General features: G+C 40.0%; 1 protein-coding gene across 1 annotated transcript in view; it reads right to left on the bottom strand.

Moving 5' to 3' along the window:
* Positions 1 to 12,394: 12,394 nt before the first annotated feature.
* BCL2L13 (BCL2 like 13) overlaps positions 12,395 to 24,629 on the bottom strand; it is a 313,718-nt gene continuing 301,483 nt past the window's right edge. Inside the window, exon 7 of the mRNA XM_053718878.1 lies at positions 12,395 to 14,240. Coding sequence (XP_053574853.1) covers positions 13,479 to 14,240 — 762 coding nt within the window. The 3' untranslated portion in view covers positions 12,395 to 13,478. The remainder of the gene's footprint in view (positions 14,241 to 24,629) is intronic.

Genomic DNA, 24,629 nt, shown 5'->3' with positions numbered 1-24,629 from the left:
AAACAGAAACAGTTTGTTGGAAAAACAAAACTCAGAAGTCTGAGATGATCCCAAAACCTATTTAGACATTACATGTCTAAATTAGAGAAAAATTTGGAACGGAATGCAAAACTAAAACTTTATTCCTAAACTGGAATAGGAACAATCCCTCCAGGGGAGGAAAGTTCTGAACACCTTTCAAGAACACCTCTCTCTTTACTGGGCTACTGAAAAACTAGAAAGGAAAAACCTACTCCTGGAAGGGAGCAAAATCCATTTGTAACCCTGGGAAACTATATCTATAGCACCCTATAGATCTAGGCAATCTCGTAACCAGTCAAGAGAAAAAACTGAAAAAGACTGCCCCCCCCCCCTCCCAGGATCCAATCCTGGATCTGTGACAAAACTACATGCTGAAAAGGAAATAGCTGCGGCTTTCCCTAACTACTTCCCCCTGATCCAAGACTAACTGGATATCCCAGAGGACTTGGACTGCTCCTGCTTGGAAGCTAAAGGGAAAGACTCCTGCACTACAAGAAACGTATCCAGGCAGGACAAATCCTAAGATATACTGCCCCCCATAGAATCCGATCCTGGCTCAGGGGTAAAACCTACATGCTGAATGAAAGTTAGCTGTAGGTTTCCTAAATTACTTCCCCCTGATCCAAGACTGATAGGGTATCCAAGAGGACTTGAAATACTCCTGCTTGGAAGATGAAAGGGATGAAGTTACAAAGGAAAGAAACTTAGCAACAGAAATAAAAAATTGGCCTAACAGCCCTACTGTGGAATTAGATCAAGGGGCGCATCAAAAGATGCTGCTCTTGTCCATTAAGCTCTCCATCTTTGTATCCCATGGATCCAAAAGAAGCAACCATCTCCCCTAGAGATCCAAGTACTCTGTGCCCTAAAAGCACAGTCCACTAGGACATACAGGAGACAGTGAGACAAGTATCCCCAAAAATTTCTGTGAAAATATCCGCAGCCCGTCTAGACACTTCATAGAGATGAACAATGTAGTGGGCCTAAGTAAGGTTGACAACGACAGGCTTATCGATGTCGTCCAAGTAGCCAATACCTCCTTTAACAGTACACGAGGTTCATAAGCATACAAATGAATGATACCACCTCAGTATCAAATGAAGGAATTATACCATCCAAATCTGAAATTCTACCCTCTCTTCTTACCCGGTTTAGGGGAGAGAGCAAATCGAGAAACAGAACCAGAAACCTTACTATCTGAAATATTTAAAATCCTCTTGCATTTTCCCTAAAGGTAAGGGGAAAAAAACAGGTAAAGCCACAGAAAAGCAGTGGGAAAAAAAAACTGATCTGCAGGCAAATATACTCTCTCAGGAGATTGAGAGGAACTGCAGGCCAGTGACACTTGGGACGCTAAAAGAGAAGCTGCTCTAAACAGCAACATCCAAAGGAGACATTGTGCTCAAGGGATAAATATCAAATTTTTGTCACAGATCAGACTAAAGCTTATAATATATTAACAGGACAGGGGTGTCCCTGAGATTTTTTCTGTCAGGAAGGAATGAATGAATGACAGCTGCACGTTGTAACGCAAAACATCCAAATTAGAGTAGAAATCTGAATTAAAAACCTGCCCATCAAACAGACATATGTCACATAGGCGGGAAGAGCACAAATATTAAATACTTCCTCATAGGAAAGCAAGCTGTCTTTAACCCCTAATAGTCTGGAAAATGCAACCAGTAAATGTTAGCACTGTTTCAATAAGAGCAGTTATTCCACAAGGCATATGCAGAGCATATTTAAATATGCACAATTCCCTCACATTGTAACACTATCTACTTAGAGAGGGAGTTAACAGATGTGTGGCAAATTAAAATGGCATCAGAAATATATGAAAGGATTTCCGAAGGAAAACCTTGCATAAGAATAAGATCTGCGAGATTATTAGAATAGAAACCCCAGCAAAAATAAACACACCTTTAAAAATGAAAACCTCAGTTGAATGAAATGAAGAAAACAGAAGGCACGCAGCAATAGCTGGTCCCTGCATATCATGAGCCCCAACATTATATGAGAGGAAACACGCTAACAACCCCTCGCTCCGATCTTAAGGAAACAAGGCGGTGTGGCCAACGCCTGGCTCAGAAGGAGAGCCGAAAATGGTGATTCCCCGCCACAACTAAGGAAGAAGGCGGAACTCGACTGAGACAGACTTTTGCCCAGCTGCACACGAGAGGGGGCAGAGATGAAGCGTGCAGTCTAACTATCTCACGCCTCATCCTGACATAGCCGCCATTAATGTAACTGCTCAGGCAGCCAGAAAAAAAAACCCAGAGTGCACAAAACACTACACACATGAAAAATAAAACCTGAAGGAAGCCCAACACAGCGACGCTGTACAAATAACAGCCCTTAGCAAGGAAAGAGTGCGCTCCTACAAGTAATAGCAACCTAGCATTTTCCCAGACTTTACAGCCGGACTGTGAACGACCCTGCACTCTAGCCCTTAACCCCTACTGAGCCAATATATCATAAACAGGGAATACTCTATAAAGTATTATCCCCTAGTCTCCCAGTCACCAGTGCCTGCCTTAAATATCCTTCCCCAGGATATATGTGTCCCAAGAAATGCAGTCTATTTTATGAAGTGCAAGTCCCCCATAATAAAAGAAGACAGAGCACTTACCTGCATCTAGCCATCCGGCAGGAGGACAGCTCACCTGATTTGAGAGGCACCCTCCTCACATGGACCTGTGGAAAACAAAAAAGACTGAATGCATCTACTCAGGCTTTTTAACAACAGGGCAGCAACAACTATTTAGGAGGCGCAGTGAGGATTATACCCAAGTTCCCAATGCTTAAAAGCCACCACTGCACTACTGAAGAGACTGACATGGACTACGGCTAGACCCCATAAAAAGATCAGAGCAAACTTGCCCTGCTTTAAAAATAAACTCTTGTCTTGATTGAAGAATCAGACACCTAACCTTACCACCTCCTTGCAACTGATACAAGCAAAGAGAATGACTGGGGGTTGTGGGTAATGGTGTGGCATTTGACAGCTTTGCTGTGTTGCTCTTTGCCTCCTCCTGCTGGTCAGAAGTGATATTCCCTTCATTAGAAAAACTGGCACTTACCTTAATATTTATCTGTCCGGCAGTAGGACAGCTCACCTGGTTTGAGAGGATGCCATCCCTCACATGGACCTGTGGAAATACAGAAAGACTGAGTAAACTTACTCAGGCTATCTAAATAGGGCAGCAAAATGTTTTGGGAAAACACAGTGAGGATTGTACCCCACAAGTTCCCAATTGCTTAAAAGCCACTTCTACCTTACTGAAGAGACTGACATGGGCTAAGGCTAGGCCCTTTATAAAGATCAGAGCAAACCTACTCTGATCTACAATCAATATTTTTTTTATTTTAAAAGCAGACACCAAAACTTCACCTCCTCCTTGCACCGCAGGCAAAGAGAATAACTGGGAATTATGGGTAAAGGAAGTGACATATATAGCAGCTTTGCTGTAGTGCTCTTTGCTTCCTCCTGCTGGCCAGGAGTGATATTCCCACTAGTAAATGATGATTCTGTGGACTCACCATAAATTAGGAAAGAAATAAGTATATAAACAAATTATTAATTATTCAGGTAATGACACATAAAATTACTAACGTATGTTCTGGAGCCCATAGATCATATTGAAATATTTATTATCAACAAAGTTTATTTTATTCAAAATTCCAACTGATTTGTAAACCAAAACGCCTAACAAAATAATTATATTACTCTATCATGTTTATTCTTATATTTTGTAATTTGGGCATTTAAACATTATATATTATTAAAGGAGCATTGTTTATATATATATATATATATATATATATATATATATATATATATATATATATATATATATATATATATATATAAAAAAATGACATGTCTAAGGAAGAGCATTTAAATATGTTAAATGCATGTTGTTTATTTAGGTGGTACTTATATTCACTAGCCGCTACGGATAACATGACCATCCATAAAAAAAAGAAAATTAATATCTTCATTTAGATTGAACAAGTAAATTTGCCTACAATGTACAAGGTCTCTAAGAAATTGTACCTAAAAAAATATTCCAGAAGTAATTATCAAATTGTTAGAATATAAACCCCTTTCAGATAGTGTTGGAAATTCTGCATATACCAAATACTGACCAATCCACTAGCATGAAAATGTTTAGCTTTGTTACCCATATAATTTATGCCAATAGTAGGTAACTAGCGGCTCTTCAATATACTCCACCCAGAAAAAAAATATGTGCAAATTCACCTCATCACATCCAGTTTTACCCCACAAAACAGTTGTGTTGCCTTCACCAATCAAATTTACTCCGTTACAAACCATAGATTTAAAGGGAAAGTGTAAACTCAAAGTTGAACTTTCCAATTTACTTCTATTATCAAATGTGTTATCCTTTGTTGAAAAGCATACCTACATAGACTCAGGAGTGTGCATGTGTCTATATTGTATTTGAGTAGTGCTGCCATAAAGTACTAGCATTGATACAAACAATTGTTGCCAACACGAATGTGATAGACTTCTAAAAAGAAATGCAGGCTCTAGGCTACCTTGGTTTATTCTTCAACAAAGTATATTAAAAGAACTAAGCAAATTTGATAATAGAAGTAAATTGGTTAGTTTTTTTTAAATTTCATGCTGTACTTTTAAGCACGTGCTGTGAGTGAATAGAGGGTAAGTATGTGCAAGCTATATATATATGTGTGTGTGTGTGTGTCCCAAGAAGCCCTTCAAATGACTGGTTTTGCACCACTGATTCAGCACATCTTTAGCATTCCCATATCATTGGAGCAAATAAACTATACAGCAGTAAATGACAATATTTAAAGCAGTGGTGTCCAACACTAGTTTTCATGAACAAAGTGAAAAATAAAATGGAGAAACAACAACTTAATTATAAAGAAATAAACCGTCTCTAAATAGATTGATTTATTCCATTTTGGCACAGATGGTCTTCACATAAATCTTTCCTTGGCTAGCTTTATCTGCAGTTTGACATCAATTTTTTTCTTTCGTGATTCAGATAGAGCATGCAATTTTAAGCAACTTTCTAATTTACTCCTATTATTAAAGTTTCTTCATTCTCTTGGAATCGTTATTTGAAAAGCAAGAATGAAAGTTTAGATGTCGGCCCATTTTTGGTGAAAAACCTGGATTGTTCTTGCTGATTGGTGGATGAATTCACCCACCAAAAAACAAGTGTTGTCCAGGGTTATGAACAAAAAATTGGCTGACTCCTAGCTTAGATGCCTTCTTTTTCAAATAAAGATAACAAGAGAACGAAGAAAATTGATAATAGGAGTAATTTTGAGAGTTGCTTAAAGGGACACTGAAACCAATTTTTTTATTTTGTGATTTAGATAGAGCATGCAATTTTAAGCAACTTTCTAATTTACTCCTATTATCAAATTTTCTTCATTCTCTTAGTATCTTCATTTGAAAAGCAAGAATGTAAATTTAGATGCCAGACCATTTTTGGTGAAAAACCTGTGTTGTTCTTGCCGATTGGTGGATTAATTCACCCACCAATAAACAAGTGCTGTCCAATGTTTCCTGAACCAAAAAAATGGCTAGCTCCTTAGCTTAGATGTTTTCTTTTTCAAATAAAGATAGCAAGAGAATGAAGAAAACAATTGATAATAGGAGTAAATTAGAAAGTTGCTTAACATTGCATGCTCTATCTAAATCACAAAAGAAAAAGAATTGGGTTCAGTGTCCCTCTAAACACACTATTTTGTTTTATAGGATAAAATCTGATGACTATCATGTTAATGATCTACAGTAATCCATGACAAAAATGTACTGCATTACATTGTCCAAGTGTATTTAAATAAATTTGAAAGGCTTTTTATATGGCTATCATCTTTATAATTATTATTGAGAGTAAAGCACACTGAGGTTTGGAGACTTATCAAGATGCGTAGTCTGAAAATTTCAAGTTAGAATAAATACCCCTAGCTTTACATAGGCTGTGATAAGAGAAGAGATATAACAACTATTTAAAGGACACTGACCTGTGGATTAAAAGAATACATCAGAATTATTAAATATTTTGTCTCCTATTTGTGCATATTAAAAGTGCTTTCCATTTTACTGATGGTTGGTTGGTCTCTTACTTTGGATTCAGAAACACATTGACCTAGTTTCCATTGCTGTTGTAAATTCATGAAATCATAAGGTGTTTATTAGCATGAGTCAGGAGATGGGGTACAAGTGAACCTTCACAAATGTATTTATTTTGTTGCCCGAGGGAAAAAATGAAAATGTGTTTCAATATACACATTGTAACTAATACAACACTTGGTCTTCGTGCTAAAGCTCACTAGGCTAATAAGGACAACTGGCAAAGCTTTATTGGTAGACTAAGACGAACCTTTTCAAGAATGTGTTAGTTTATTTAGAGTAGGAACATTTATCATTATTAATATATTCTGAAATCCCCTTTTTGACTGTCCCTTTAAAGACAATTAAGGATAAACGTGTTAGCCACAAATGAGCAATGTCATCTTTAATTTGTTGTTATAACTCTTTGTTTGAAGGTGTGTATGTAAAAAACAACAAAGAACATACATGTAACATATGTATTGTGGTATAATAGTTTATTCTAAACAATGTGGTGCAGTCATGTGACAGTCAAATTGCTAAACTATGTCAATAAAAAAAAAGTAATTTTTATGCATTTCCAGTTTGAACTTAAAGGGATATGAAACAAAAAAATAATTTCATGTTTCATTTAGAGCATACAATTTTAAACAACTTTTCAATTTACTTCTATTACCAAATTTCCTTCAATCTCTTTATTTCCTTTGCTGAAAGAGCAACAATGGGAGCTATCTAAACACATCAGGTGAGCCAATAACATATGTGCAGCCACCAATAAGCAGCTAGCTCCTAGAAGTGCATTGCTGCTCCTAAGCCTTCCTATGTTTTTCAACAAAAGATACCAAACGAACAACAACAAAAACATAATTTATGCTTACCTGATAAATTTATTTCTCTTGTGATGTATCGAGTCCACGGATTCATCCATACTTGTGGGATATTCTCCATCCCTACAGGAAGTGGCAAAGAGTGCACCCACAGCAGAGCTGTCTATATAGCTCCTCCCTTAGCTCCACCCCCCAGTCATTCGACCGAAGGCTAGGAAGAAAAAGGAGAAACCATAGGGTGCAGTGGTGACTGAAGTTTTTTAAATAAAAATATACTGCCTGTCTTAATAAACAGGGCGGGCTGTGGACTCGATACATCACAAGAGAAATAAATTTATCAGGTAAGCATAAATTATGTTTTCTCTTGTAAGATGTATTGAGTCCACGGATTCATCCATACTTGTGGAATACCAATACCAAAGCTTTAGGACACAGATGACGGGAGGGACAAGACAGGGACCTTAAACGGAAGACACCACTGCTTCTAGAACCTTTCTCCCAAAAATAGCCTCCGAAGAAGCAAAAGTATCGAATTTGGAAAATTTGGAAAAAGTATGAAGCGAAGACCAAGTCGTCGCCTTACAAATCTGTACAACAGAAGCCTCATTTTTAAAAGCCCATGTGGAAGCCACTGCTCTAGTAGAATGAGCAGTAATTCTTTCAGGAGGCTGCTGTCCAGCAGTCTCATAAGCCAAAACGGATGATGCTTTTCAGCCAAAAGGAAAGAGAGGTAGCCGTAGCCTTTTGACCTCTCCGTTTACCAGAATAAACATGTTTGACGGAAATCTTTAGTTGCTTGTAAGTAGAACTTTAAAGCACGAACCACATCAAGATTGTGCAACAGATGTTCCTTCTTTGAGGAAGGATTAGGACACAGTGAAGGAACAACAATCTCCTGATTGATATTCCTATTAGAAACAACCTTAGGAAGAAACCCAGGTTTGGTACGCAAAACAAGGTAAGGTGAATCACACTGTAAAGCAGATAACTCAGAAACTCTTCGAGCTGAAGAGATAGCTACTAAAAACAAAACTTTCCACGATAGAAGCTCAATATCTATGGAACGCATAGGTTCAAACGGAACCCCTTGAAGAACTTTAAGAACTAAGTTTAGGCTCCATGGTGGAGCAACAGGTTTAAATACAGGCTTGATCCTGACCAAGGCCTGACTAAATGCTTGAACATCAGCCAGACGTTTTTGTAAAAGAAAAGACAAAGCAGATATTTGTCCTTTTAACAAACTAGCTGATAATCCCTTCTCCAATACTTCTTGGAGAAAAGACAATATTCTAGGAATCCTAATCTTACTCCATGAGTAACCCTTGGATTCACACCAATAAAAATATTTGCGCCAAATCTTATGATAAATCTTCCTGGTGACAGGCTTTCTAGCTTGAATCAGGTTATCAATAGAATCAGGCGGTCAATCTCCAAGCAGTCAGACGCAGAGAAATTAGATTTGGATGCGTGAATGGACCTTGGATTAGAAGGTCCTGCCTCATTGGCAGAGACCACGGTGGAACTGATGACATGTCCACTAGGTCTGCATACCAAGTCCTGCGTGGCCACGCAGGTGCTATCAGAATCACCGAAGCCCTCTCCTGCTTGATTCTGGCAACCAGACGTGGAAGGAGAGGAAACGGTGGAAATACATAGGCCAGATTGAAGGACCAGGGTACTGCTAGAGCATCTATCAGTACCGCCTGGGGATCCCGGGACCTGGACCCGTAACAAGGAAGTTTGGCATTCTGTCGGGACGCCATCAGATCCAATTCTGGTGTGCCCCATAGCTGAGTCAGCTGGGCAAATACCTCCGGATGGAGCTCCCACTCCCCCGGATGAAAAGTCTGACAACTTAGGAAATCCGCATCCCAGTTCTCTACTCCTGGGATATGGATTGCTGAGAGATGGCAAGAGTGATCCTCCGCCCATGTGATTATTTTGGCACCACCATCATCGCTAGAGATCTCTGTGTTCCTCCTTGATGATTGATATAAGCTACAGTCATGATGTTGTCCGACTGAAATCTGATGAATTTGAGACCATAAGCCCTGTGCTTTCAGGGAGTTCCAGACTGCACCCCAGCCTAGTAGGCTGGCATCTGTCGTTACTATGAGCCACTCTGGCCTGCGGAAACACATTCCCTGAGACAGGTGGTCCTGAGACAACCACCAGAGAAGAGAATCTCTGGTCTCCTGCTCCAGATTTATTTGAGGAGATAAATCTGCATAATCCCCATTCCACTGTTTGAGCATGCATAGTTGCAGTGGTCTGAGGTGTAGGCGGGCAAAAGGAACTATGTCCATTGTCGCTACCATGAGTCCGATTACCTCCATGCACTGAGACACTGATGGCCGAGGAATGGAATGAAGAGCTCGGCAAGTGGTTAAGAGTTTTGATTTTCTGACCTCCGTCAGAAATATTTTCATTTCTACCGAGTCTATCAGAGTCCCTAGGAAGGAAACTCTTGTGAGAGGGAAGAGAGAACTCTTTTTTATGTTCACCTTCCACCCGTGAGATCTCAGAAAAGGTTTGAGTAAAACCCTAGCCCTTGTTCCTCTTTTGGAACTGGGCGGATCACTCCCATGGTATGTAGGTCTTCTACACAGCGTAAGAACGCCTCTCTCTTTGTCTGGTTTGCAGACAATTGAGAAATGTGAAATCTCCCCCTTGGGGGGAAGTCTTTGAAGTCCAGAAGATATCCCTGGGACACCATTTCTAAAGCCCAGGAATCATGAACATCTCTTGCCCAAGCCTGAGCGAAGAGAGAGAGTCTGCCCCCTACTAGATCCGGTCCCAGACCGGGGGCTACCCCTTCATGCTGTCTTAGAGGCAGCTGCAGGCTTCTTGGCCTGTTTACCCTTGTTCCAAGCCTGGTTAGGTCTCCAGACTGACTTGGATTGGGCAAAATTCCCCTCTTGCTTTGCAGCAGAGGAAGCTGAAGCGGGACCACCCTTGAAGTTCCGAAAGGAGCGAAAATTATTTTGCTTTGTCCTCATTTTATTTGTTTTATCCTGAGGGAGGGCGTGGCCTTTCCCTCCAGTAATGTCTGAAATAATCTCTTTCAGTTCAGGCCCGAATAGGGTCTTTCCTTTGAAAGGGATGTTCAAAAGTTTCGATTTTGATGACACATCCGCAGACCAGGACTTAAGCCATAACGCTCTGCGTGCTAAAATGGGAAAACCTGAATTCTTTGCCGCTAATTTAGCCAGTTGGAAAGCGGCATCTGTAATGAAAGAATTAGCCAACTTAAGGGCCTTAATTCTGTCCATAATCTCCTCTAATGGAGTCTCCATCTGAAGATCTTCTTCTAGAGCCTCAAACCAGAAAGCAGCTGCAGTAGTTACAGGAACAATGAACGCAATAGGTTGGAGAAGAAAACCTTGATGAACAAAAATTTTCTTCAGGAGACCCTCTAATTTTTTATCCATAGGATCTTTGAAAGCACAACTGTCTTCGATAGGTATAGTTGTACGCTTAGCCAGAGTAGAAATAGCTCCTTCCACCTTAGGAACTGTCTGCCACGAGTCGCGCATGGTGTCAGATATGGGAAACATTTTCTTAAAAACAGGAGGGGAGCAAACTAAATACCTGGTCTATCCCACTCCTTAGTAACAATATTCACAATCCTCTTGACTGGAAAAACAGTGTAAACAGGAACCTCTAAATATTTGTCCATTTTACACAATTTCTCTAGGACCACTATTGGGTCACAGTCATCTAGAGTCGCTAATACCTCCCTGAGCAATAAGCGGAGGTGTACAAGCTTAAATTTAAAGGCCGTCATATCAGAATCTGTCTGAGGGAGCGTCTTTCCTGAATCAGAGATTTCTCACTCAGATATCAAATCCCTTATCCCTATCTCAGAACATTGTGAGGGTATATCAGATACGGCTACTAAAGCGTCAGATGGCTCAGCATTTGTTCTTAACCCAGAGCTGTCACGCTTTCCTTGCAAACCAGGCAGTTTAGATAAAACCTCAGTGAGGGTTGCATTCATAACTGTGGCCATGTCTTGTAAAGTAAATGAATTCGACGCACTAGAGGTACTTGGCGTCACTTGTGCGAGCGTTACTGGTTGTGACACTTGGGGAGAGCTAGATGGCAAATCCTCATTCCCTTCTGTCTGAGAATCATCTAAGTGCTAAAATATGCTCTTTATAATTTATAGTCATATCAGTGCAAGTGGGACTAGTAATGCAACAAGCAAGCTTGGAGAACACTTTATTCAATGAAAAACAACACTTAAAGAAAAAAACAACATGTACACTTTCTGCAAAACTGTTTAAAAATATCACAAATCTTACGATTTTTTTACAGCATATGTAGCAAGCCTTAGTAAGGTTGCACCACTAGTAAGCATGAGATTAACCCCTTAGTTACCAAACCGGATTGACAAAAGTCTAAAAATCCGGAAATATACAGTCAGCACCTTGCCAGAGCTCTGCTGTGGCGCCTACCTGCCCTTAGGGATTGAAATTGGGGGAATAAAGCTTTGTTTTGGCTCCAAAACTGCTTCAGGACCTTCCTGTGTTGAAGCTTGCTATCCAGAAGTAAAAACAAATGCGCAACGAAGGCGCAAAATTAGGCCCCGTCCACCTCATACACGATGTCTGAGGGACCTTAAATTAACACCTCAAGTGTTAAAAACATAGCCATGTGGTATAAAAACCTTCCAATATAAGCCAAATGAACCCCTAAATAAAAGTCCCAAAAAAAACCTGTTTTTCTCAAATCTATCAAAAACGTTTGTTTAAAACCTATAAGTGTCAACCAGCAGTAACTTAGCCCTTATGCAAGCTTATAATACTACCCTAAGTGTCTGATTAAAGCTTAATCTTCCCCTCATGGGGATAATGTCAGCCCTTTTCTTGAAATATCCTGTCTTTCTAGAAAAATTGACTGAACATACCTCAGTGCAGTAGAGACTGCAAAACCGTTCCTCAGCTGAGCAATGGATCTTAGTTACCAAATGCTAAGATCATCATCCTCCTTGCAGAAATCTTCATCCCTTTTCTGCCAGAGAGTAAATAGTACCGGTACCATTTAAAATAACAAACTTTTGCTTGAGAAAATAAAAACTAACATTTTTGTCACCACACTCACTCTGCCCTTCCTAGTACTTAGAGTAGGCAAAGAGAATGACTGAGGGGTGGAGCTAAGGGAGGAGCTATATAGACAGCTCTGCTGTGGGTGCTCTATTTGCCACTTCCTGTAGGGAAGGAGAATATCCCACAAGTATGGATGAATCCGTGGACTCGATACATCTTACAAGAGAAATATGTAAGCAAATTGAAAAGCTGTTTACAATTATATGCTCTATTTGAATCATAAGAGACTTGGTTTTAACAGTTTGAGCTAACTGGTCCATCTCTGCTAGCTCTGCAGAGTAACTTGTGAAAATGTAAGTGAATAAAAACAAAAACAAAAACCCCGGAAACTTGTCTTTACTAGCAAATTACGTTGATTATGAAAGAACAAATGGAATGAACAATCTCTAGTAGCAATATGAGACAGAAGTCATGTTTTATGTTCAAACGTTTTCAACTTTATCCAAGTGAGCCTGCATTGTTTAAAGAAGTGGGACACATTACTGGACAGAAATGTTACAAATAACTCAAATAATGGTTGTGTCTATTTAAAAGTTAGTGTGATCGGAACTTAGAGGGATGATTTCTCCTATAATCTTTAGATATGTCACAATATCTATTTCCAAAAAAATAAGTGCTTTCTGATAAAAAATAAATATATCTTTCCAACAATGCACTGTAGGCTTTCTAGCTTTGGGTTACCTAACAAACAAATTGCGTGGTCCAAGTGATCGTACTCCACTGTAACATAAGTGGCCATTTGGGACATGGGAAATTGTACTAAAAAGCCCTATTTTTTAATGGGTGCATAAAGTTCCCACTTGTAAATTTCACAAAAATATATATTTGAAGTATTATTCACAAAAATGAGAGAGAAAAATTTAAATCAATGGTTCATTTTACCTAAACATAAAAATATGCTTTGAAATAAGCAATTACATTTCCAACCCTTATAATTAAAATTGGGAGTATATACTGGTGTCCACGAACCACACCCAGATTATTCTTGCTATTTCTACCCCATTTGTGCAGATTTTATTTTTTAACCTTTTTTTTTTCCTTTTCTTTTTTAAATTGGCCAACAGCAATTCATGATGAAGCCACTTTAAACCATTTGTTACAATTACTACTTGGCCAGTGGCAGTGATGGAAGTTGTAGCCATTTAAACAGCCTTTAAAGCTAGTACAGTTAATTTTCTTTTAATTATAGCACTGGAGTGCAACTAGACAGCCATCCCCTCAACAGCAAGTAAATTAAATCATCCAAATCAGAAGGATCCCACCCCAGGAAACTCCTTTGCCTTTGAGTAAGATTGCCGTTTTAAACCTTTATACTGCTAAAGCCAGATGGAGTTATAGGCTGCATATAGTAGGGGACTGATCACAAGATTGGGATGGAAGGGAATGCAGACATTTGATTGGCTGCTACTTCTTCCTCAGTGCCATTACCATTCCAACTGCCACTGCTAAAATGGCAATTGCTGCTGCACCTCCAAAGAGGAGGATTGATTTTCCCTCCTGGAGAAGAACAGGCTTTCCTTCTTCTCCTGGAAGGGGAGATGGAGATAATGGTTGAGGTGAAGATGGTTCCGTCTTCTCTGGTTCTGATGGTGAAGCTGATTTGGTTTCTTTATCATCTGATGGAGGCAAAATGGGTACGTTCTCTGGATCACCTTTTGTGGCTATGTCTACTATTGGAGACTCAGAGAGTGATGTAGGTTTTGAAGGGGTCTTCTCCTCTTCCGGAGGTGCCACTTGGAATGCAGCCATGACAGCTGGAATAATATCAGAAACTTCTATGACATCCATTTCTTCCCTCTCGCTTTCTTCTTCTTCGGCCAGAGTCTCTTCCACTACAGCAGCCTCTTCTATAACATCTGCAATCTCTTCCTTATCCACATGGACAATGTCAGAGTTGGAAGAGTTATTCTCACTTCTTTCCTCACCTCCCTCATTGCTGTCCAGACTTTTCAGCTCCTCGGGATCCATCACCACCTGTTGCCAGGACTCGGGACCCAGGGAGGTGGTGGGCAGGCTCTCTGTGTGCCAGGACTCTGAGACAGCTAAACTTTCTGGTGGGCTCACCTGCTCAGAGTTATCACTTGTCAATATGTAGATATCGTTGCTATCTTCAGCAATAAGTCCTTGGACCTCTTCTTCCTCAGAGTCCAGGCTGAAAACTGTACCCTGGATGAAGGATAGAGAGAAAGAGAAAAATTAAAGCAAGCATTAGAGCCGGGACATTCATAGCGTGATTATTTATAAGGCTTTTACATAAATAAAACCAAGAGTAGTTGTTACCAATGCTATTTATGATAGTTGATAAAGATTTTTGCTTCATAAAATACCACATTCTGCCCTAACCTAAAATATTCATATTTGATATAAAAACGTGGATTTCTTACATTGTCATCAAATTGTCTTAAATTAGTAAAAGGGGGTCATAGTCAACATGAAAACCTGCTAAATAATTGTATTCTCTTAACAAATCCCATCTAAAAAGATGTCAATGGTGTAAGTGAAAAAAACACACATGGAAAAATAAAAAAACATGTTAAAGGGACATGAAGGCTAAAATTATTCTTTCATAATTCAGAGAGCATACAATTTTAAACAACTTTCCAATTAACTTGTATTATCTAGTTTGATTCTGCTCTTGGAATCCTTTGTTGGAAAGCATACCTAGGTAGGCTTAGGGGCAGCAAGACACTACTGCTTCTTCAACAAAGGATACCAAGCGTACAATTTAGGTTCTCACCTCATGTGAGAAAGCAGCGACAATTCTAGTTTAATTGCTCACTAGTATTTTAAAGCTAAACTTAAAGGGACACTCAAGTCAAAATAAACTTTTATGATTCAGAAAGAGCATTCAGTTTTAAGACACTTTCCAATTTACTCCCATTGTTAGCTCAGTCTTGTTATATGCACACTTTCTGGGGAACAAGATCCTACTGAGCATGTGCACAAGCTCACGGGGTATATCTGTACTAGTCTGTCATTGGCTGATGTCTGTCACATGATACAAGGCCCGAAAAATGGGAGAAAAAATAAAAATGTCAGAAAAAATATAACTTTTTTTGAAATTCAAAGTAGGTGTTAAATCATTGTCTTTTTATTATGCACTTGTTAATTATGCAAATCTACTGCATTGAGTGGTCCTTTAAGCCCAGATGGTGCATGCAAGGAAAATATTGCATATTCTTTATCAATTTACAAACAAAAAGATCATTTTTGGCACTAGTTTTTTTTTACAATTTAATTTCCTTGTTTTTAATTTTTAAATAATGAAATCAAGATGTCCCCAACCTCTTGTAGCCAATAGATTACAGGGTACTTAAACTAAGAACTTTCCCTGTGCAAGTCATGAACACAAACAGAAGCTATATGAGCTGGGAGAACTTTAGTAGGATTAAATATAAATTAATTTATAGTGAACTAAGTGAATTTGCTAGGATAGAGGACCGGAACGTCAAAGACGGTCAAAAAAATATATACAAATTTGCTATATCTGATCACTTACACAATCAAACTTTGTTTATCATACATCGTCATAATTTTATTTCAACATAAAAGTTATGCACATCTGTTATTGAAAACCTAAACCGTGCGCACTACAAATTGTTAGTTCCTTTTTCCGTTCGTGCAAATACAATATTTATGTTACAGGTGGGAAACTTTATAACAAAAAATAGAAAGCGATATTTCTGAATCCATGCTTTGAAAATGGTTCCCTATAACCAACACCGCTCTTAAAATTCATTGAGGTTCTCACAGTAGTTATGACTATAGCCTTATCTAAGAATTCTCTCTATCCATTCAAAAATGATTGTTTATATTAAAAGGGACAGTAAACACCCTGAAATTACAAGTCATTTGTGTTGTGTTGCTATAGAACAGACATGCTCAAACTTGGCCCTCCAGAGGGTTTGGAACTACATTTCCCATGATGCTCAGCCAGCATATCAGCTGGCTGAGCATCATGGGAAATGTAATTCCAAAACCTTTGAGGATGTCTGCTATAGAATAACAAATAAGTCAGGTCTTAAAGGGGCATGAAACCCAACATTTTTCTTTCATGATTTAGAAAAAGCATTACATTTTAAACAATTTTCTAATTTACTTCTATTATCTAATTTGCTTTATTATCTTGATATCCTTTGCTTAAAAGCATATATAGATAGGCTTAGTAGCTGCTGATTGGTGACTGCACATAAATGCCTTGTGTAATTGGCTTACCCATGTGCATAGCTATTTCTTCAACAGAAGATATCTAAAGAATGAAGCAAATTAGATGATAGAAGTAAAATGAGAAGTTGTTTAACATTGTATTATCTATCTGTATCATGAAAGAAAAAATGTGGGTTTAATGTCCCTTTAACGTTTTTAAAACAAATGAACAGTCTCTTTAATGCAATCATTTTTCAATATTCAAACTCCACCCACTATTTGCCTTATTTGGAGGAGCCAATCTGGGCTTTAGTCCACAGACAACAAGGCTAGTCACTGTCAAAGTTAGTATGAATTCAAATGTTTTGTGGATGTTGTCTGATGAAGCCAATTAGGGACAGATATGGAGCCAGGGTAGCTTTGATAAGTCAGCAGGTGTATTTCAAGTTCTCACAATTATACATTGCTCAATTTTCAGAGTTAAATGACATGAAAAGGGGGCAAAATAAATAATAAAACATATTCCAAAGTTGTTTCATTACGTTCATTAGGCATAACTAAATATGTTATACATAAATCTCAAGGCGTTTACTGTCCCTTTAACTCACAAAATACTATAATGTTTTCAGTCAAATTTATTAAATATTTCAAAAAAGTTATATGTATTTGAAAACCAAGATTTAACAGAGTTTTCAATTTACTTCTATTATCAAATTTTCTTCATTCTCATGGTATTCTTTGTTGAATAAATACCTAGGTAGGTAACCTACACGTGTGTGGAGCACTTCATGGCAGGAAATAATGCTGCCATCTAGTGCTCTTGCAAAACTACTTGCTATATAGTGCTGCAGACATAATTACTCCACAGCTAAGAAAATTTGATAATAGAAGTCAATTCTCAAGTTGTTTAAAATAACATCCTCTATCTGTCTTATGAAATAAAACTTGTTGTTTCATGTCCCTTTAATTAAATATTAGTCATTTCTAACCAGCAGAAATAAATAACTGATCAACGGAATTCAAGGTTGTGAGACAACTGGGTTGGCAAGACCGGACCCATAAGTGATAGTACAAATATTGAAGCCTTAGGGGGGGGGTTTCACCCGCACGCACAGGAGACCGAGTTGTGGTCTTAGACTCTGTACTGTAGCCATAAATGAAAGAAACAATTCAGTCTATTGATAAGTATAACCTAATCCCCTTGATGTTATATTATAATTTGTCTTATTGCATTTAACTTTGATTTGTTGATTTTGATCTGGTAAATTAAAGGGATGTAAAACAGCCTGTTTCATTGTTGTAATAAAAACATAAATTATGCTTACCTGATCATTTCATTTCCATCAAGGGGAGGAGAGTCCACGGCTTCATTCATTACTGTTGGGAATTAAGAACCTGGCCACCAGGAGGAGGCAAAGACATCCCAGCCAAAGGCTAAAATACCTCCCCCACATCACCCATCCCTCAGTCATTCTGCCGAGGGAACAAGGAACAGTAGGAAAAATATCAGGGTATGAATGGTGCCAGAAGACAAATTAAGTTTAAGTCCGCCCATTGTAGATATGGGCGAGAGCCGTGGACTCTCCTCCCCTCGATGGAAATGAAATTATCAGGTAAGCATAATTTATGTTTTCCATCTAAAGGGGAGGAAAGTCCACGGCTTGATTCATTACTGTTGGGAACATATACCCAAGCTCTAGAGGACACTGAATGAAACCGGGAGGGTAAAAGGCAGACCCTAATCTGAGGGCACCACAGCCTGCAAAACCTTTCTCCCAAAAACAGCTTCCGCAGAAGCAAAAACGTCAAATTTGTAAAACTTTGTAAAAGTGTGTAAGGAGGACCAGGTAGCCGCCTTACAAATCTGCTCCAGAGGCCTCATTCTTGAAGGCCCAAGACGAAGCCACAGCTCTAGTTGAATGAGCCGAAATCCTCTAAAGGAGGCTTATGTCCCACTGTCTCTTAAAGGACCAGTCAACACAGTAGATTTGCATAATCAACAAATGCAAGATAACAAGACAATGCAATAGCACTTAGTCTGAACTTCAAATGAGTAGTAGATTTTTTTTCTGATAATTTTAAAAGTTATGTCTTTTTCCACTCCCCTGTACCATGTGACAGCCATCAGCCAATCACAAATGCATACACGTACCATGTGACAGCCATCAGCCATTCACAAATGCATACACACTTATTCTTGCACATGCTCAGTAGGAGCTGGTGACTCAAAAAGTTTAAATATAAAAAGACTGTGCACATTTTGTTAATGGAAGTAAATTGGAAAGTTGTTTAAAATGGCATGCTCTATCTGAATAATGAAAGTTTAATTTTGATTGAGTGTCCCTTTAAGCCAAGCGACTCAAGCTCCTCAGCCAAAAAGACAAAGAAGTAGCAGAGGCCCTTTGCCCCTTGCACTTCCCAGAATACACCACAAAAAGAGATATAGACTGTCTGAAATCCTTTGTAGCCTGAAGATAAAACTTCAAGGCACGAACCACATCCAGGTTATGAAGCAACCTCTCCTTAGAAGAAGAAGGGTTAGGACACAAAGAAGGAACAATTATTTCCTGACTGATGTTACGGTTAGACACCACCTTGGGAAGAAACCCCAACCCAGTGCGAAGTACCTCCTTATCCGCATGAAACACCAGATAAGGAGGATCACATTGCAAGGCAGCTAGTTCAGACACTCTGCGTGCCGATGCAATAGCCAACAGGAAGAGAACCTTCCAGGACAGAATCTTAATGTCTAAGGAATGCATAGGTTCAAACGGAACCCTCTGCAACACCTTAAGGACTAAGTTTAAGCCCCAAGGCGGAGCCGACTGTCTAAAGACCTGATCCTAGACAGAGCCTGAACAAAAGATTGGATGTCAGGGAGCTCAGCGAGTCTCCTATAGAACAAGGCTGACAATGCCGAAATCTGTCCCTTTAAGGAACTAGCAGCAAGACCCTTCTCCAAACCATCTTGGAGAAAGGATAGAATCCTGGATACCTTGAACTTATGCCAAGGAAATCCATGCTTCTCACACCAGGACAAGTCCTCCACACCTTATGGTAGATGCGATGAGTGACTGGCTTCCTTGCCTGAATTAGAGTATCAATCACACTTTTAGAAAAGCCTCTCTTGGCTAAGACTAGGCGTTCAATCTCCACGCAGTCAGCCTCAGAGAATCTAGATTTCGATGTTGAAAGGGGCCCTGTCCAGCAGATCCCTGCGACAGGGTAACCTCCACGGCGGAGAGGATGACATCCCCACCAGATCGGCAAACCACGTCCTCCACGGCCACGAACGAACAATCAGAATGGCCGAGGCCCGTTCCTGTTTGAGGCACGCCACTACACGAGGTAGAAGTGGAAAAATGTAAGCTAGGCTGAATCCCCAAGGAACTACTAAGGCATCTATCAGCTCTGCCTGGGGTGAAGAGACCATTCCCCTGGATGGAAGGATTGCCTGCTGAGAAAGTCAGCTTCCCAGTTGTCCACACCTGGAATGTGAATCGCTGAGAGCGAGCAGTTGTGGGACTTCACCCACTCAAGAATCCGAGATACCTCCCTCATCGCAAGGAGGCTCTTCGTAAGCCCCTGATGGTTGATGTAAGCCACCGAGGTGAAACTGATCGACCCCAGAGAAGGCCATGCCTTCAGAGCATTGTAAATTGCTCGTAGTTCCAGGATGTTGATCGGAAGGAGAGACTCCTCCCTGGACCACTTTCCTTGTGCCATCCTGGCACCCCAAACAGCTCCCCATCCCTACAGACTGGAGCCCACGGACAGTTGCTCCAGACGAATCCACCAAGAGAGGGAGTTCCGAGTCAGAGCATCCATGGATATTAGCTGTGATAGATCTGAATGATCGCCATTCCACTGTCTCAACATGCACAATTGAAGAGGTCTGAGATGGAACCTGGCGAATGGGACGACGTCTATGCTTGAAACCATGAGACCTATCATCTCCATACAATGAGCCACCATTGGGCTGTCGGAAGACTGAAGGGCAAGACAGGTGGATGCCAGCTTTCTGGGCCGCTGATCTGTGAGAAATATCTTCATGGACATAGAGTCTATTATCATGCCCAGGAACGCCACCCTGTTGCTGGGAACCAGGGAACTCTTTCCAGAGTTGATCTTCCAACCATAAAAGTGGAGCAGAAGAGCCCTTGAATGATCCTCTGCTAGGCTGAACGACGGCGCCTGTACTAGGATGTCGTCCAGGTAAGGTGCCACCGCAATGCAAGCAGTGCCCCAGAACCTTTGTGAAGACCCTCGGGTCGTTGCCAGACCAAAAAATGAAGGGCCACAAACTGGAAGTGGTCCCTGTGGATGGGCACATAAAGGTAAGCATCCTTCAAGTCTACAGTTGTCATGAACTGTCCCTCATGAACTAAGGGCAGAATAGACCTGATCATTTACATTTTGAATGATGGAACACTCAGAAACTTTAAACACTATAGGTCCAGAATTGGGCGGAACGTGTCCTTCTTTGGGACCACAAAAAGGTTGGAATAGTACCCTAGACCCCTTTCTGCTAGGGGTACTATTACTATAACCCAGAGAGAGGCGAGATCCGTGGTAACCGTGGATATGATCGAATCCAACCCTGGACTGAACAGGATCTTCCCTTAAAAAGGTAGGGACAATATCCTCGACTTAGAGGTCATGTCCGCAGACCAAGATTTTAGCAACAGTGCCCTGCGCGCTAAAACCAAAAAACCTGACACCTTAGCATTCAGGCGAATAATTTGCATATTGGCACCACAGATGAAAGACCTTCAGCGCCTTAATCTTCTCCTGTATCTCGTCGATGGAGGTCTCCCCCTCGCCCATTTCACACAGGGATTCACACCAATATGTCGCAGCACCAGCGACCATCGCAACGGCCGCAGCTGACTGAAAAGCTTTTTATCCATGAGCTCTTTAAACAAATAACTATCCTCGAGGGGAATAGTTGTACGCTTTGCGAGTGTAGAGATAACCCCATCCACCCTAGGGATGGTCCCCCACAGCTCAAGCTGAGAGTCCGGAACTGGGAAGTTTCTTAAAAAAAAAAGAAGGGGAAAAGGACGAACCTAATTGCTCCCATTCATTCTTAATAATATTTGCCATCTTAACAGTTACTGGGAAAGTCTGAGGTACTACCTTGTCCTTGTATACCTTAGGAATCACAGGTTCCTCCGGGATCTTAGGTTCCGGAACCTCCAGAGTAGCAAGCACCTGCCGCAGCAAAAAGCGCAAATTCTCCATCCTAAACCTATAACCAGGCTCCTACGCAGCCGGAGGTTTAGATGACATGGACTCCGACCCAGAAGGGGCCTCCTCCGAAGAGTCGGGTTGGACCTCGTCATCGTATAGAGCCTCTGGATCTTCCATCGGCATAGACAAACCCTGGGCCGGACTGCCATGATACACCCTACGCTTGCACTTAGCAGAACGTGGTAAGGCATGGATCACTTTTGAAACCGCAGATTCCAGTTGGTCCGCAAAGTCTGACGGCCAACGAATCTCTCCCGAAGGAGTAACGGTTGGACCCCGGGGAGCTGCATGTGCAATCGGTGATGAATGTAGGGAACGCACCTCACGGGACGAAGAACCCTCAGAGGTGGACGACTCAGTAGTACTAGACATCCGTTTACAATAGCTGAAGTTTTATATATATATATATATATATATATGAAAATTTTTACAGTGGCGAATGAAAGTTAGTGAATGAAAAGTTGGGCTACCTGCTACAAATAATTATCTAAAGGGATATTATATATACAGTACATGAAAGGGCAAGGATATGATATTTCTCTAGGGATATAGAGACCCCATTATTGCTTAGACTGTTATTGCTTAGACTGTTACTTCTGAGAGGGTAAACAGGGGCAGAGAGAGATTGGAGAGGAAAAGTGAGTGGAGAAAAAGATAGCATTAATAAAGAGTGGAGGGGGGGAAAAAGAAAGAGTGAAGAGACAGTCCCAGTATGAACCCGCCCTCCTGAGGCCAACTAACTGGTTCTTCCGTGGAAGTATAATATCGTATCAAAAAACGGAAATGAACCAAGATTTTTTTCAAATGCAATAGTCAAATTATAATACGATACATAGTATATATATATATATATATGCTAGGCGATAAGCCTGCCCAGAGGGCAGTCTATGTTGAAAAAAATACAAACCCCCAAGCTAAATTTAGAAAAAATAAAGTAAATTGACAGAAAAAATAAACAAAGCTATCCAAATTTTTTTTTAAAACCTAAACTAATACACCTATAGGAGCATTTGTATGGGCACTGCCCTTAAAAGGGAATTCAGGTCTTTTACTGCCCTTAAAAGGGGCAATCAGCTCTTTTTCTAGTCCAAAAAAAACACCCCGAAAATTAAAATAAAAAAGCCTAAACCTAAGCCCCAAATAGGTACTCACTGTTCCTGAAGTCTGGCGGAGAAGGTTCTTCCAGACGGATTCATCATCTTCGATATTCATCCGGAGTGAAGGCGGCGTGGAGCAGAGGTGCGGAGCTGTGTTCCTGATGCCTGGATCCTAAGCAGTGGTCCTTAACGGCGGCGTTGAGGCTCCTCTTCATCCGATGTCCGTAGTAAACTGAAGATTGAATGCAAAGGTACCGCAATCAATCTGGGGTACCTTGCATTCCCCCTTTGGCTGAAATTTTGAAATCAGCCAAAAGGATTAGAGCTACTGAAATCCTTTTGGCTGTTTAAATCAGCCAATAAGATTTCAGTAGCTCTCATCCTATTGGCCGATTTAAAAAATTTCATCCAATAGGAATGCAAGGTACCCCAGTAAATATGGGGTACCTTCCAATCAATCTTCAGTGTGCGGCGGACGATTGCATGAAGAGGAGCCTCCACGCCACAGAGGATAGCCACATCTGGGAACACCGATCTGCGTCTTCGCTGTGGATGAAGATAGAAGATGATGGACCCGCCTGGAAGAAGACCTTCTCCGCCGGACTTCAGGAACCTTGAGTACCTATTTGGGGCTTTAGTGTTAGGCTTTTTTTTTTTTTAAGATTAGGGTTTTTTTGGCAATTGAAAAAGAGCTGAATGCCCTTTTAAGGCAAATGCCCATACAAATGCCCCTTTTGGGGCAATGGGTAATTTAGGTTTTTTAGCGTTAGTTTTTTTTATTTTGGAGGGTTTGGTGGGTGGGGCGGGTTACTGTTAGAGGGGGGACTTAGTATTTTTTTTAAGGAAAAGAGCTGTTTAACTTAGGGCAATGCCCTACAAAAGGCCCTTTTAATGGCTATTGGTAGTTTATTCTTAGATTAGGGGGAGTTTTTATTTTGGGGGGACTTTTTTTTATTTTCATAGGGATTAGGTTTATTTTAAAAAGACAACAAAGTGTCAGTGCTACTGTTAGGGAAGAGAATAATTTAAATAAATATATAAGGGCTCAAAGAATGAAATTAGCTCAAAAATAACATATAAAAACTTTCTAATGTGTAGTAGATTCAAATAGGGCAGGTGTAGACTTAATCAGAGTCTAAGGTGAGGTTTGAATGTAGCTCGTTATCACCAAAAGACACAATAGTGCTACAAACAATAAATACACAATAGTGCTACAAACAATACATTAAATAGATATGAATACTTAAATGTCTAAGAGTAGCACATACTAAAAAAAAAAAAAAAAAAAAAAGCAAATCATACAATAACATATGTTAGAAACACAAAAACACGTATGCACTGAAAATTCATGGATTATCAGTCTTATTTTTCATTCTTATTTTTCTCACTCTTCTGTAGCTTATAGATGTTATATACTTGATGATTCTCTCAGTCCCCACCACAAAAAATGGTGTATGCTGCTTTGTTTAAAAGGGTGTATCATCAGAAGTCCTTTAATGTTAGAAAAGCGCTGAAAAATATAGAAAAGACAAAGCGCAACAGGACTCAAGTGAAAAGGTTTATTAAACAGATAAAAGATATTTTAAAAAGAGAAGGTATTAGGCGTACCAGAAGTTAAAAACAGAAATGCATATCAGACAAAATTGTCTTAAAACTTTCACCAGGTTACCGCTTCCAGCTGATCTTGAATTGCAGGATGAAACCGTTTTATACAGGCTTCCTTTTAGCTTGGTGCGGGTGTTGCTCCACAGTGAGATCCTGCATACAGCTCTGAATTTGTGTGTGTGAAGGAAGTCTTCAGCTATGTAGCTGTGCAGTGTCTGCTGTTTTCACCCTTGGGTGATTAAAGATCTACTCAACTGCCGTTTCGTTCCCTAGCGTGGGAACTTTCTCAAGAGGTTGATCTATCATTGGTGGGTTGTAACCTCCTTAAATACCCAATGATTTGATTGTATGTTATTGCCAATTTTTGCAAATTCAAACACATAAATATATACAATAATACATTTTCATATTCCTAAAAGACTATAAAAGTGGATCATAATAATACATAAATATT

Source organism: Bombina bombina, chromosome 6 (assembly GCF_027579735.1).
Source record: "Bombina bombina isolate aBomBom1 chromosome 6, aBomBom1.pri, whole genome shotgun sequence".
Taxonomy (NCBI): domain Eukaryota; kingdom Metazoa; phylum Chordata; class Amphibia; order Anura; family Bombinatoridae; genus Bombina; species Bombina bombina.
The sequence above is the reverse complement of the archived record's forward strand: the minus strand, read 5'-3'. Positions and strand labels throughout refer to the sequence as shown.